Genomic DNA, 14,140 nt, shown 5'->3' on the forward strand with positions numbered 1-14,140 from the left:
TCTGTATAAATAAACACAAGAAAACGACACCGCACCGAAAGATGAAACGGAGAGTGTGGGTGTGTCCTCTGTCTGTGAGTCGCCAGATTTGTCGGTCACAAAAGTGAAGAAAATGTGGCCTCCCGTTGGTTGCACAACCCTCGTCCGGTCCTGTCCGGTGTAGTGGTCGTTTCAAATTGGCGTACGGTTGGATTGTCGGACGTGCTTTTACGCTTCAGTAGTTCGGTTCCAGTTTTGGTCCGCTTTCGCCATCAACGGTGGCCGCCGGTGCAGAAGACACCCTAGAGATTAGGTTTGTAGACGGCAGCATAAAGTTATCACTGAAGTTACCTGTTACCGAAAACCTTTCATTAACATTCATCGTTTTGCTGATACATTTGGCGACATTTTTTGGTGGAATCGAAAATCACAACATCCCAGTATCGTTGTGATCCGAAAATTAGAGGCAAAAATATTCAGCTGCTGGGTGGTGTTAAAAGGAATAAATACGGACACCGTGTCCGTTGTTTCCTTTTTTTGAACCGTTCATTTTCTTTGTCCGTTCAAGGATTTCTTACGGCTGTCCGGCGATCGGTTAGTTAAGCTGCGACATCTCGAATGAGTAGCTTCGAATCGGATTCATTCGCTCGGTTCGGTCCACAGCCGTTTGAGTCTTGCCGTGTTGACGCTTGCCGGAGTCACTGGAAGTGCAGTGTGCCAGCATTGGTGGGCTCATTACGTTTGGACAGCCAAATGTCTGAATCCGTCCTGAATCCGTCAGAAAAGCAACATTACGGCGAACTGAATGGCCACTCTACGGAACGTGCATTCCACCGCTTGAAATCGGTGGGATTGATATCGCCAAATTCATAAGAAAATCTTACGATATCGAAATAAATGGCCGAAAAGACAAACTTCCAATAGTCAACATTTTTCCCGACACGGCTGCTAGATGTTGCTCATTTTTGGCCACCGGGAAACGGGCAGCATACTCAATGTCTTAGTTACGGTAGCGCCTATACCGTCGTCCTCACCGTCCCTGTGAGCAAGTGTATCGGCCCGTGAGTTCCCAACAGATGTTTCGTTAACACTTGAGCAACGCCACACGGATCGAAAGATCCTTACCGTTCCGTGACGAGCGGAAGTCTTCGCCCACCGCCGTTTGCGCGCTCCGACCTGGAAAAGAAGCGAACGCCGCCGTAAGGAACGAAATCAAACATGGATTGTTTATTTGCTTTCCAATGGCACCTGGGTCGCCGGCTGGCTGGGTTGAGCTGCAGAACTCCTGGCGTAAGGATGCCAAGGTAATGGTTTGGTTTCGTTTGGTTGGGGTGCGGGGAGGGTTAAGAAATTGTTGAACCGATCCGATGTGTATGAGGTGATCGGATGAGTGCGGATCTGGGTGGGATTGGGGGCGGTGCAGGGAAGCTGATGAGGCATGAGCCGCTTCAAAGAAGGAATCAATTTTAAGAACATTCAGCAAACAAACCTTCGGCTCTAACGTGACATAAGCAGATCAACGGACAACGGGTTACGGATGTGTTGCAGTTTGGCACGCACGGCCATCCGTGAGTAAGCTGCATTGATGTTGCTCGATGCGAGACAACGGGCTCAATGGTGTCCGATGTTTTGGATAATTTGAGTCAACCTGGGACAGTATCGTCGGAGGTATCATCTCGAAGTGAGTAGAAAAGAGTGTAAACTTTAAGTATATTATTTACCACTTAGCTCATTGAACACTTTCGATAGACTATTGGCTAGTCAATAGATGGCACTAAATTAGTTGTTTAACAACATTTCTCTGCTATGCGGAAGTAATCGTGAATATAATCGAAGAACCATTTCTAACATTGAAACTGAAGAACATTTTCTACAATTCATTACACTAAACTACAGTTTTGCATTCGCTGCACATTAAGAGAACTGTACACTTTAAATAACAGTAACAAGGAAATATTAAATTGTCCAAGAACATTTGATTCTGTATCGTACACCCCCAGGACTTCTTCGCTAGATTGTAACAATCACACTTCACAAACGTAAAGTTAAACAATGTTAAACGTAAACAGAACAATTACAAAATCTTCTTGTCAGGATCCAGTTTGAAGGGTTCACACCAGCCTCCTGACCAATCCGAAGGCTATTCCAATATCTTGATGCATTTCTGGCGTAGTAGAATCTGAAACAACGATACCACCGAGAGATCAGTTTGTAGTAGGCAACGCAGCAACCATTTGAATGTTTAACGGTGACAATGGAAGTGAAATCAAATGACCGTCTAACCGTAGATTTTGCGATGCAGTGAGGTGATGCAAACTATACGACGGTTACACTTGCCACAGGACATGGCTTCTCTAGGATGATTGTTTCAAATATCTACTTAAAGGTAAAACGGGGTGCCATTGACCTTAACACACTATCAACAACATAAGAAAAACATTCTTATGGGCATTATGGCCACGAAGGGCGCCAATTTTTAGTTTTCAAGCCCGCACTAGATTTACATGAGTTCGACATCGTTTTGACAGATTTTAGTACAAGGCTTTCGCTTTTTTATGTTGCGGTATGCGGTAAGACCTGGGCCTGGGGAAGCTTTAAATGCGTTGAAAATAAGCACAAAATCGGATCGGGGGTCGGATTACTGGAAAGGGTTGATGTTACTAAAGTGTCCATACTCACATTCGGGATGGGTCGGAAAATGTCTTTCGATTCAGAGAGATCAATTGATGAGTCAATTTCGCGTGGCTATGGGAGTGGTTTTTGGGAACAACAGAGGTTTGCGGCTAGTTTCCGCTTGTTCCGGGGTGAGTCGATTTTGCGTAAATTGGCTGAATGAATTGAACCACGTCGACCTGAGCGTAGGGATGGAGATGGAACAGTTCGAGGCATGTTTTAAACATCTTGCACTTATTACGAAACACAAGCTGACTCAACGCAAATGGCTTGCACGGCATCGACTCAGCGAATGGAGCATGAAAAGTATGACATTGAATGTGGGGTACTGATGTAACCATACTTTTGGCACGCCGTTTAATGCATTGCAAAGCAGTGGGACACATGCAATCATTTTCTGTTGGTCCAATAAATCTTGCTAATTTTTTCGAATGTGATTTGTAAGATAAAAACAACGTCCCGGTTTCACTTGTGCAACTTCAATTACCATTTTATTCGAAACACGCTCTACAAATTTTGCTCTGTGCTCGGCCAACATCTGGTGGCCGAAGTTTAAAAGTGGCAACTAACAAACTCGCCTATCGTGTTAGTTCAGTTAATATATTGTTCAAACACTAGTTAGCCAACAGCAACCTCCAATCGATCGAATCGATACATATAGTATGCGTACGCTTTTATCATTTAAATGTTTAAATATAGATCCTCAACTGGATAAGATGCAAATATTTAATATTGCCAATCAAGCATAAAGAAAATCATTACTGCAGATAGGTTCTTTCCGATAGGTAACAAATGCTCATCATCCTTCGTGGGGAAACTCAGCATCGAAGTAAAAATTTGGTCCAGTGTTCTGCCTCCCTGCTTGCATATGCCACACTGTGTCTCTGTTTGTGCCGTTTGGGTGGACCCTACGGTAGACCCAGCGTACCCAAAACCAGACGCGATACGGATGGTTGACCAATGGAAGAAGAGCAGTGGAAGATATACAATTATAGCGAAACAATTAGCGAAACAAGCATGCCGCAAACGTTTGTGTGCTATTGTTTTCGAAAGTTAAGCTGACCAATGACACATGCTGCAAATGGAAGCTCTGGAGCTGCTACAAAGTGGATGAAGAGTCTACCGTCAAAATGAAACCAAATCGCAACTGAACGACCGATTTCTACTGTAACATCAGAGCAAACATGTGGATGGGTATTTATTAGCATTAACAACACACACACACTATCATCAATTTGGGCACTACTGTCTACAGGCACTTGGTTTTGCACTACTTGACACTTTGGGATGGCGGTCGCGTTTTACTCTCTAGATTGGCAGTGGCTGTTTCTGTGTCTTCCAAAATACACTATTAAAGTCCTATGGCAATCACTACACACCTATCGGCGACTAGTTTGGTGGGATTCATTGTGGGGTGTAGCGATAGGACATTATGGTTACGAGTACGTTACTACGCTAATGATCATCTACTTCGATGCACCAACTCTCGACGGCACTCGTCGACTCTACGTCTAGCGTTCCAGATGAGGGATTTATGGAAATTGGCAAAGATCATTCAATTGAATGTAACAGCGAGTGATCGTTCAGGATCCTGCCCGCAAATGCTACTAGTTTTTTTTCGGAAGTCTCATCGGGAGGAATGAAGGTACTGGTATGAGGCAACGTAACTCGAGCGATACACTAAACCGTTCATCCACAGCGAATGGTACGGAATGGCAACACGGCGAGGCTAGAGTTTGAGATGCTTGAAATTGGAAATAACGTTCATACAGTTACATACTTTAAAGGCCTGCCCGGAAAACCAGTCGTATCATCTCCATATTTTACACGTGTTGTCCTTCGACGCGGTAATGATGGCATCGCCGGAGTAGTTGAACGAACACGAAAACACCTCACCGTCGTGACCGGCCAGCGTTTGAGTGCAGATACCGGTGGCCGAGTTCCAGATGCGCGCGGTCTTGTCGGTCGATGCCGTCAGTAGCAGGCCACCGGGCGGGCTGAACGTAACCTTGGACACCTCGTCTGCGTGGCCCGCCATAATGGTGACCAGCTCGAAGCTACCGGTAACGTCCCACACCTTAGCGGTGCAATCGGCACTTCCGGTAGCTAGGCGATTTCCGGTGCAGTTAAATGCCACATCCAGCACCTCGTCCTTGTGTGTGGCGGTCGCCTGCGGTTCATCGAGCTTTCGGAGGTCCCAAATTTTCGCCGTCCGATCTAGCGAACTGGTGGCGATCAGGTTACACTGGAAGTTCCAGACGGCGTTGCTTAGTTCCGCCTCGTGGCCTCGGATCACGACTGCGTGTCTGAAATGGAAGCGTACCATCCGGAGTGAATATCCGTCCAGACCCGCTTCAGCTCCCATACGTACTCCTTGGAGCGCAAATCCCACAACGTGGCGGTTTCATCGAAAGAAGCCGTCAGCAGCAGGTTGCCGTCCTTGTTGAAGCGCGCCGAAATCACCTCGGCCGTGTGGTCCGCGAACACGTTGATTTCCTGGCTCGTTTCCGAGTGGAACACGCGCGCCGTGCTGTCCATGCTGGATGTCGCAAGCAGCTCGCACTGGCTCGGATTAAACTCGGCACCCACGATCTCGCCCGTGTGGCCCCAGAGCGTGTTCAGACAGTTCCCCGAAACCGTGTTCCAGATTTTGGCAGTTTTATCGAACGATCCGGTCAGGATGCGATCACTGCAGAAAGGGTTTTTTGGGAATGTGGAAGTGATTAACAAGGCGTCTCGGGGAGGTAGGCCCACTTACCATCTTGGGTAGTTGTAGGCCACCGAAAAGACCACGTTTTCGTGCCCCTTGAGAACCTTCTCTTCGTCGCCACTTTCCACGTTCCAGACGCGGCAAGTCCGATCGTATGATCCCGTGATGCATCTGTAGGTTATAAGGAACCCGTAAGAAATACTTCGATACGTCGATTGCTTCACCGCATGGTGCGCAGACCTACTTTTTGCCAGACTTGTCGAAGCTCACATTCGTCAGCGGGAGGATGTGTGTTTGGAGCGTTTTGAACAAATAAAATTTAGTTTTGACCGGTTCCTTTAGTTTCTTCTGCAACTTTTCCAATATTTCCGTCACTTGTGGGAACACTTCCTGTGTGATGAGTGGTTCGCTGGATGCGATTTGCTTCGTTAGCACTTGAAGATCACAGCTGTAAATCGAACAACTCAAGTAGCGCTCATTACGTCACACAGTTGGCTCGAATGGATCTGCTTACCTTGGCGTGAGATCGAACAGGTCTATCATTTTCGTGCCCTCGACACCCTTTTTCTGATAGTTGAGGGCGATTCCTTCGGAGAAACAATCGGGCAATTAGTAACAGCGTTGATGAGCACAGTTGGCTGCTTACCTGGCGGATAGTAACGGAGGTATATTTTAATCAATCTCATCTGGATAGTGAACACTTGAGCTTGGCGCGGCTAGTGAAATGAAAGTTCAAGCAATAATTGGAGCGGATTTGTGGCACCGGAAAAATGGACATTCAAACCGAACGTGAATGGTAACTGAACTGAAAAATTTGCACCTTCCGTTGGATCAATACGGTAACTGCCATTGGGCAATTACCATGGCAACCAACGGCCACCGTTGATGGGCTTTTGGGAAACACGTGCTGTCACCAGGTCGCCATGGTCGCTCCTTCGTTTCACGTGTTCACGGCACACTTGTTGCCGCTTGTGTAGTAGTGAAGCGTGAAGCGGGTTTACTGGATCTGTTCCGAATTCCTCCAAACAAGGTGCCATAAACGGTAACCCTCACGGGTAGACCCGAAACTTGTTCTACAGAAGAATATCGAATTGTTATTTTTTGGGCGTTGTTTCGCTGAACGGTTCTGAAGAGGTGTTTAGATTGCGTGAACAGTGGGATTCCCAGCCATAGGAGAAACGAGACTCCCGAGATGGGCCGAATAATGAAGTTGAAGTTGGCCCAGCATTGGCGGCCTGGTTCGCCACCAGACAGACCGGCTTCCCTGAAGTGTCCGTAGTGCCGCAAAAAGGGGAAGAAAATAAACACCCCGAGCAACACCTCACCGAAAAGGTGTTGGGCCAAAGGAAAAAAAAAGAAACGAAACTACACCCCGTTGCGATATAAATTCCACAGATCCACCTTTCATCCATACGTTAAGGCTGCGTCGTGCTGCGCAAACTGTGTGATTTTAACCACGTGTTGTGTGTTTTGTTTAGCGCCAAGCATTCCGGGCGCGGATGAGTTCCGGATGAGTTGGGATTACTCGGCTCGGCGGAGGGAGCGTTATCGCCGGGAGTTGGGTTGAAAAGTTACTCCCCGGCCGTGGCAGCCCGGTGGTCCACGCTAGTTATGGCCGGTCATGGAACCCGCTGAGGGCTCCAAACTCCACGAGGCCCCCCGCCCAATGATCTGACCGACACTTGTAATCGCGCTGACCCTCAGAGGACGGCCCGGTCGTTCGCTCTCACAACGCAACGCGATACGGGGCGATTTCCGACAGAAAGCTATTTGTAAGAGGGTTTATCCGTCGAAAGCCAATTTTATTTATTTTGCCATCAAGGCGCGTAGATTTATTGCTTGCGCTCGCTCGCGCCCAACGTAAATGGCGCACCCCTGGACTGGGCTTTGCTGCCCTCGCTTTGATCGCTGGCGTAGGCTTATGACATCATTTCATTGTACGATGCGCTCGAATTGTTTCGCACAGCGTGAGCACACACACTCTTACATCCGCTTCCGGGTGGACCTCGTTCCCTTGGCCGTGGGAGCCACACCAAATGCGCGGGAGGACCCGGTTCTGCGCCGGTGGGGGTCCCGGAATGGGGACTGGAATATTTTTACGGACGATGCCACAACTGGGCACCAGGATGCTGCTGGTACACGACACCACCACCCGACACGGTATGTAAGGATCTCCTGCCGTCCTGCCGAGCGGAATTGGAATAATTATTCACCTTCCGTCGTATAATGCTGTGTGTGTGCGTTTATTTCGTTGTAAATTTTTTGCTGTCCCACATGCGCTCAGCTTGGGCCTTGGGCCACAGGACATACGGGAGAAAATAAAAGGGAAACATTTCATTTCGATCCACTTTTTTCGAATGTGAACCGGAACCGCCCCAATGGTGGTCACCGTGATGCACATTGGAACCGACTCAAATGAAACCTTTTTCTGATTAGTTGCAGTTTGCGTTGGTACGTTACGTTGCATCATGCTTTTCTTCTATTTATTATCTATTGTTTGGGTCCGTGGCAACAAAAGTATCGGTTGAGGCTGGAGTTAAATTTATTTGAATTGCGTCGGTTAGAGAAACTTGTAAAAGAAGATGGTGAACGTATTTTTTCGCATAAACCTTCCTTAGGTGGCCCTCGAGCTGTGAAGTTGATAAACGGCACAGGAAAACAAGCGTTGGCCCATAATTTCTTTATAGTTGTTGCCAACTTTTCGCACCGCCGAGCGCGACGTAGCAAAGACATTTGTTCGCTAATTTGCCCGGGGGCACCAGATTGTCCCTCAGCCAACAACACACAGGCTCTGCCGTCGGTTGCCAGCAGCTTTTCGCCCGTGTCCCGTCAGATAAAATGCTGTCCTCCCGCCGTGGAACCACGGGGATCGCCACGGACGACACTCATTAGCGAGCAAATCAAAACTTGTTTTTGTCCTGCGGCGTTCCGGACGTGTCGCTTTGGGGTCGCGGCAGCAAACTCTCTCTCTCTGTCGTGCCCGGGGCCCAGCAGATGTCGCGCGAAAAACAAAAAAAAGCACTGCCAGCGTGCATTTTTGTCCGCGCCAAAGAAACGCGACCGGCGCCTCGGAAAAATAATAATAAAATCTCCATTCGCGACCGAAAACTCGAGAAACGCCGATTTGAATAAGTAAGCAGCTCCGGTGTGGGGGCATGGAAAAAAGGGCCATGGGACGCCAACATACATGCGGATGCCGATGGGAAAATGTGCACTTATGTCCGTAGAGTTTTGTGTCCCCATTGCCGGTGCGGACTGGCGAGCGCCATGTGGATAACAGTGTTTGAGAAAAGTCTCGGGGATGGTCCGAAATGCATCCGGGGACGCTACCATTATGCTGGTATTGACTCGGTTTTTCACTACCAGCAGCATCTCGGCACCTAATATGTTGCAAATTTCCATTTTGGATAAAAAGGACACTGGATGGAGCTGGAGCTGCTTTTACTAATATTTGGCAGTCTCATTTTTAATGTAATCCTAAATTAGAAGCAAAATCGGGGTTGGGAATGTGAAATAAATAATCTTGAAGATAGCATTTGCTAATTAGCAATTGTTGAGCAGTCTTTAGACTTTTCAGTTCGCATAATTCTTTCCAAACCCTCGCGATAGTCGTCAACTAAAGTAACGGTCGCTGGCTCGCAGCTGCGGAACCAGTCCCGCAAGATTGGCTTTATTTGCGCCCGGCTCAGGCAATCAGAACAGCAGAGCCCCGTTTGTGTGTCTAACTTAATTGTCAACCTCGTCCGTTCGTCTGCGAGATGTGCCCTGGCCACGGCCACGCGATGTTGGCGTGTTTCTTTCTAATGAACCACCACACGAATCATGTTTGTGTTGCTGCGTGCAAAAGGCTGCGGGTCTCCGGGTCTCCAGCTCGGATCAATCACGGACACCACGGGTTCCGTTGGATCGCATGGCGAGCCTGTCAGCACCAAGGACAACTGCCGACGCGAGATTTCGATCGGAACCGTCACCGCCGAAGATCCGTTCGCCGGGCAAAGTGCGTTTTAATCCGTGTCGAATGTTGTCCTCATTTGTTTTTCTGCCATTTCGATGTTTGCCAAGTTCACGGTGCGTGTGGTCACGGCCCAGCCCGACCCGACCTGGGCCAGGATAATGGCGGAAGTCAATTAATGAAACCACCGAACCATGGCCACCATCGGCATCGGCGCGCCATAATAATAAACATTTTCGCCATTTTTTTTCGCCCCACTCCCTCCCGCTGACTTCCGGTTGATCGGGCCTGACCCGGGCGTCAAGACACGGACCACGGCGTGGCAGCTAGCCGCGGCATCCACATTGGCCCGTTGGGTGGATTCAGGATCAAAAGCCGAGAAAACCGACACCGGTGCGCGATTATCCGTAATTGGTTTTGCGATTTCGGTCTTCGCCGGTGCGCGGTGTGCCGAGCGGCTTTCGGAGCGCTTCCGTTTGATTTGCGGTCAGCCAAACGATGGCTTCCGAATGTGCTAGCTTCGCGATCAAATGACAAACCCCCTAGGCGGGGGTTGTGCAATAAATCAACATTGACACCGGATGACGAGAGGACACGCGTGATGGCTGCTGATGCCGATGACGCTGCTGCCGATGATGAGAAAATGGTGGCCGCGTAGCCGTTCGTTGTCTGGCCGTCATTGCGTCCAGAATGCTCACAGTGACTATCGAATGCACGTGGAAGAGACGTTTGTGCCAAACCACAGAAGGTGCCAACTGTCTGCCGAAAGGACCTAAGGATTTATTGCACTTCGAGTCTGACAAAGACATTGTATTTGGCCTATTCCAAATCAAACTTAGGTTTAGTAGCAGTTAAACATAAATTGATATTTAAAATCATTTTAAAATGAATACTTGGCAAATTACCATAAAAGTCTGATTTATTTTTAAACAAACACAACTCACGGATTAATTTACACCTCGCGCAAACGACCCAGGTTGGCACTAAATTTTCCTGTTCGCTTGGCAAATCGATAGATCCGGCTCAGTCGGGTGGCGAATTAGTTTCGGAATGTTAGAGCACGCAGAAACTGTTTACCAACGCACCGGGTGCGCCGGGGCCACAAAGATTTCAAAACCGTGGCCTGTGGCCACTGGCCAACCCAGCCGGTGGAATGGGAGCATGCGTCATAATTTACACAATTAATAAAAACAATCAATAGGACCAGGGTGGGGTGGGACCGCGCACCATCGCGGATTTAGGTTGGGTAGGATGCTATTGCAGTCATGGCCCGGTGGGGTGCCGTATGCGGGCACCCGCTCTAAGCCAGCCGCCCAAATGCACCGGTTGAGCGAAACAATATTTACACCGACAATAATAGTTGTGAAATATTATTTGCGGTATTTGCGCTCGCAACGCAACTCGGCGAGCGATTAGATTTATCGGACTAACCGTGTCCGGTGGAGAGGGGGTGGTTTGGACGGGGAAACAACACATAACAATTTGAATGTTTTCCGTCGGTTCCTGGCCCTCTTCACAATGCCGACCGCGAGTTTATGCTGCTTGGTCGATCGCACATAGAATCCATAGGGCATATGTTTGTTCCAAATGTGTTTTCGCCCAACAGCAGAACGATGAAGACTTAGTGTACTGTTTTTCCAATGGAAAATTAAGTTTTGTTGTTTCATGGTTTTATGGTCACTTATTGTAATGTAATTTTGATTTACAAGAATTTATTTACGCCATTACACAATTGAGCTTTTGAGATAATGTCGAGAGCTTTCATAACTTACTATTCGAACCAGAGGCTTTTTCGAAATTCGAAAAGATTCCAAAGAAGCTTTTTCGAAATCAAAATGATTGAATGCTTTTCAAAGTTTTCCAATAATGTAATTCTAATTCCTTAAAATTTCTCGATATTTCTCGATTCTCGGTACATAGAGAGAAACGAATTTAATTTTAAACTTGTTTCGTGGGTTTCAGAAACAGATCACAATCGCTAAACAACAACTGCGGGAAGAGTTTTGAGAGCGCCCAGTGTTCCTCTGTTAAATACAGTTCGATGTCATTCGATTCATTGAACGTTATGCGAAAATCGGTAACAACCGACGGCGTTTGCATCCGACTGCACAGCAAAGCTGGTTAGGATGGAGACAGCACCTGGGGCCACCTGGCTGTCGTACGACTAACACCCATTGAAGCGGCTGTATCGAGTTTCCGCCGAAGAAGCTTCTCCGATGATGTGCGTCCGTCCTTCAGCCCAAAGCCATGTTCCGGCGTTGAAACCATGGCTTCAGTGAAACACAAAAAATGGCTATCAAAAAGCCGACGAAGACTCATTATTACGGCGCCATGTGATACGCTGCTGGTCGACGTCGGTCAACGTCAGTTGGTCCGTTTTGGACCATCATCATCCTGGCCGTCGTCGATCCCCGCTGGTTCCCCGCTTGTGGAGCCTTCCGTCACCACTCTCAGTTGCCCAAAGTTACAGCATGTGGCCGTTTAACCTGCATCCTTCTCTGCCGCCGAGTGCCCGTGGGATCGTGTGGCCAGCCAGTATGTAATGTGTACATAGAATGTACACGGTTAGTTTGCCAAAAAATCAAGCCCAAAAGTTCATTCGTCCCAGACCAACCGAACGGGAGCGAAAGCCAGCCAGCGGCCAGCCACCGAGCCTCTCCGGTCCGTCCAGGAAGAGTCAGACCATTACGCCAGCCAGTCCTCGAGGTGGGCGGAGCCTAACGCTGGGCATCATTATTGTCCTGGTGGGGGCGATGTTACAATCTGCCACCCGCTGCGTCCGGATCTGGCGGGTAACATTGTACATAAGCGCGGTGTCTGGCGCGAGCTGGTCGGTCGCCGGTGGCCACATTGACATTCCGACCGTTTGGTGGGCGACGGTGGGTGGAGGCGCGAGCGTGCTTGTGTGAGTGTGTTCGCCCTCCGGGTTGTTCCGGGCGAACACTTATTGCGCAGGGACGATTCTCGCAGCAGAGAGCATGTGCAGAGGACACCCGTGGAGAAGAGGTCCAGGCTTGTAAAAATAGGGCCGTGGCTCGCCTTCGAGGCGCGGTTGTAATCACCTCGCAAGGACGAAACAATTGGGGAACACGCGCAGGATGGCGCTCGGCTTAGGAATTTAGGGATCATGCCTCCCATCCATCAAGAAGCTGGAACGGCATTGCTCAAGTCGCGCAGCAAGCCATGCCAAGCAAAATGAGTAGTGCCTAGCAACGGGAAAGGCCTGCCGTGCTCGTGGTTCTTTTCCAGCGCCGTAAATCAAACAGTGCTGCTCCAGTGGAGCTGATGACAAGTTAGGGTCCCTTTCTTTTCCGGGCCCACGGGGGGCTCTATTTGTATAGGAAAAACTTTGTAACTGTTTTTTCGGGATCAACAGCCGACGGGAAATGAAAGGACGCCAGCAGTAATTTATTAGTACAAACCGCAATATTGGGCTCTTTTAATTTTAATGGTGGAAAACTGGCAATGAGATAGAAATTAAATAGACTGGAGGTTGTTAAACTTTGGCATTTATTAATACAAAAAATACGGTCAATGGCTACAAATTAATTTCCATTTTCTAATTCATACCGGAACGTACCGCTTTCCACAGCGTTTTCCTTCGTTCGAATTCTGTTTCCTTGCAAATTCTGGCCAAGGGAAAAATTATCCCGTTCGCACACAGATCATCGTCACGTGCCGGGTGATGTTGGTTCACGGTTTTTGGGCCAGATTTGGGCCCCACCGTTTTTCCGGGTTTTTCGGCCAGAGATCCGAAGGCGATGCGTGTGCGTCCTGGCCCGGCGGTTGTGTATCTATATCCTTCTCTAGGCCGACCGCAAACAGAAATAATATTTATAGTGTTCCGGGCCATCACCCGTGCCGCCCTGCCACGCCCTGCCCTGGGCCGAGGACGAGAAAAACGGGAAAAAGTAAAGAAAGTTTGCACCCGGCAAAGTTCATAAAAAGTTCACCGTACACGCACCGTTCAAACGAGGGGCCAACAGTGTCGGCATTTTGTTTACTGTTTGGTTTGGAAGTCGCCGGCCGGACAGAAGGACGCCGGGGGGCCGGAAATAAAAATGGCCGCATTGGCCAGTGGAGCTGGGAAAGCCAAAGATCTAGCAGCAACAAGCATTAGCCGGCGGCCGGCGGCACCCCCCGATAAGCCGATTGTAACAAAATAGCGACGCAGTGGCTAACCTGCCGAACAGGAAGTATCGCTCGAAATGATGAGGGCGAATGATTTTTTCGCAGAAACGGACATACACAGAAGACACAGACTTTGAGGATTCACCAGGATGGTTGGCTAGTTTATATTTTACAACATTTTACAAAACAAAGCCGGCAATATGTGGTAATTTCCGTGGGACACACTTGACACTCTCTAGAGTCCTTTCTGTCAAACCGTTAGGCGGCTTTCTTTTTCTCCGGTCTTTCCAACTTCTTTTCGGGGCAATTTCTCTCTATGATGCATCCAGCGTCGGAATGCGTTTTTTTGGTTTTTTATTTTGATTCGGTTTCACTCGGCTCTGTTTTGGTTCATCATCCTGTAACAACAGATTGATAAATATTTGGCTACCGCTTTATCATGTTTTTTGTGGCATCGATCTCCTACATCGCAGCACGGCGGCGGCTTGCTTCTTGTTTTCTCTTAATTACGGCCTGACTTACGCCGAAAGAGGCTCGTCTCGGCCTCGGCTGGGAAGCAAAATTTGTGTTGCAAATTGTAAAATAACATAATTTTTTTTCATCGCCTCCGATAAGCGCCGCAGCTCGAGGACAGTAGACCCTGCCGTCTAGTGGAGGCTGCGGTTGCGGTTTTGTGGTGATTTTGGAGGACAGTG

The 14,140-nt window shown here is 48.6% G+C and overlaps 1 protein-coding gene across 1 annotated transcript; it reads right to left on the reverse strand.

The window, feature by feature from the left end:
* Positions 1-4,462: 4,462 nt before the first annotated feature.
* LOC131210391 (dynein assembly factor with WDR repeat domains 1) lies at positions 4,463-6,048 on the reverse strand. Its single transcript, XM_058203632.1, has 6 exons — positions 6,009-6,048; positions 5,877-5,949; positions 5,607-5,810; positions 5,411-5,533; positions 5,024-5,341; positions 4,463-4,958 (listed from the first exon to the last, which is right to left on the reverse strand). The coding sequence occupies exons 1-6, from the start codon at positions 6,046-6,048 to the stop codon at positions 4,463-4,465; spliced, it is 1,254 nt and encodes a 417-aa protein (XP_058059615.1).
* Between the last annotated feature and the right edge of the window lie 8,092 nt (positions 6,049-14,140).

This window comes from Anopheles bellator, chromosome 2 (genome assembly GCF_943735745.2).
Source record: "Anopheles bellator chromosome 2, idAnoBellAS_SP24_06.2, whole genome shotgun sequence".
Classification (NCBI taxonomy): domain Eukaryota; kingdom Metazoa; phylum Arthropoda; class Insecta; order Diptera; family Culicidae; genus Anopheles; species Anopheles bellator.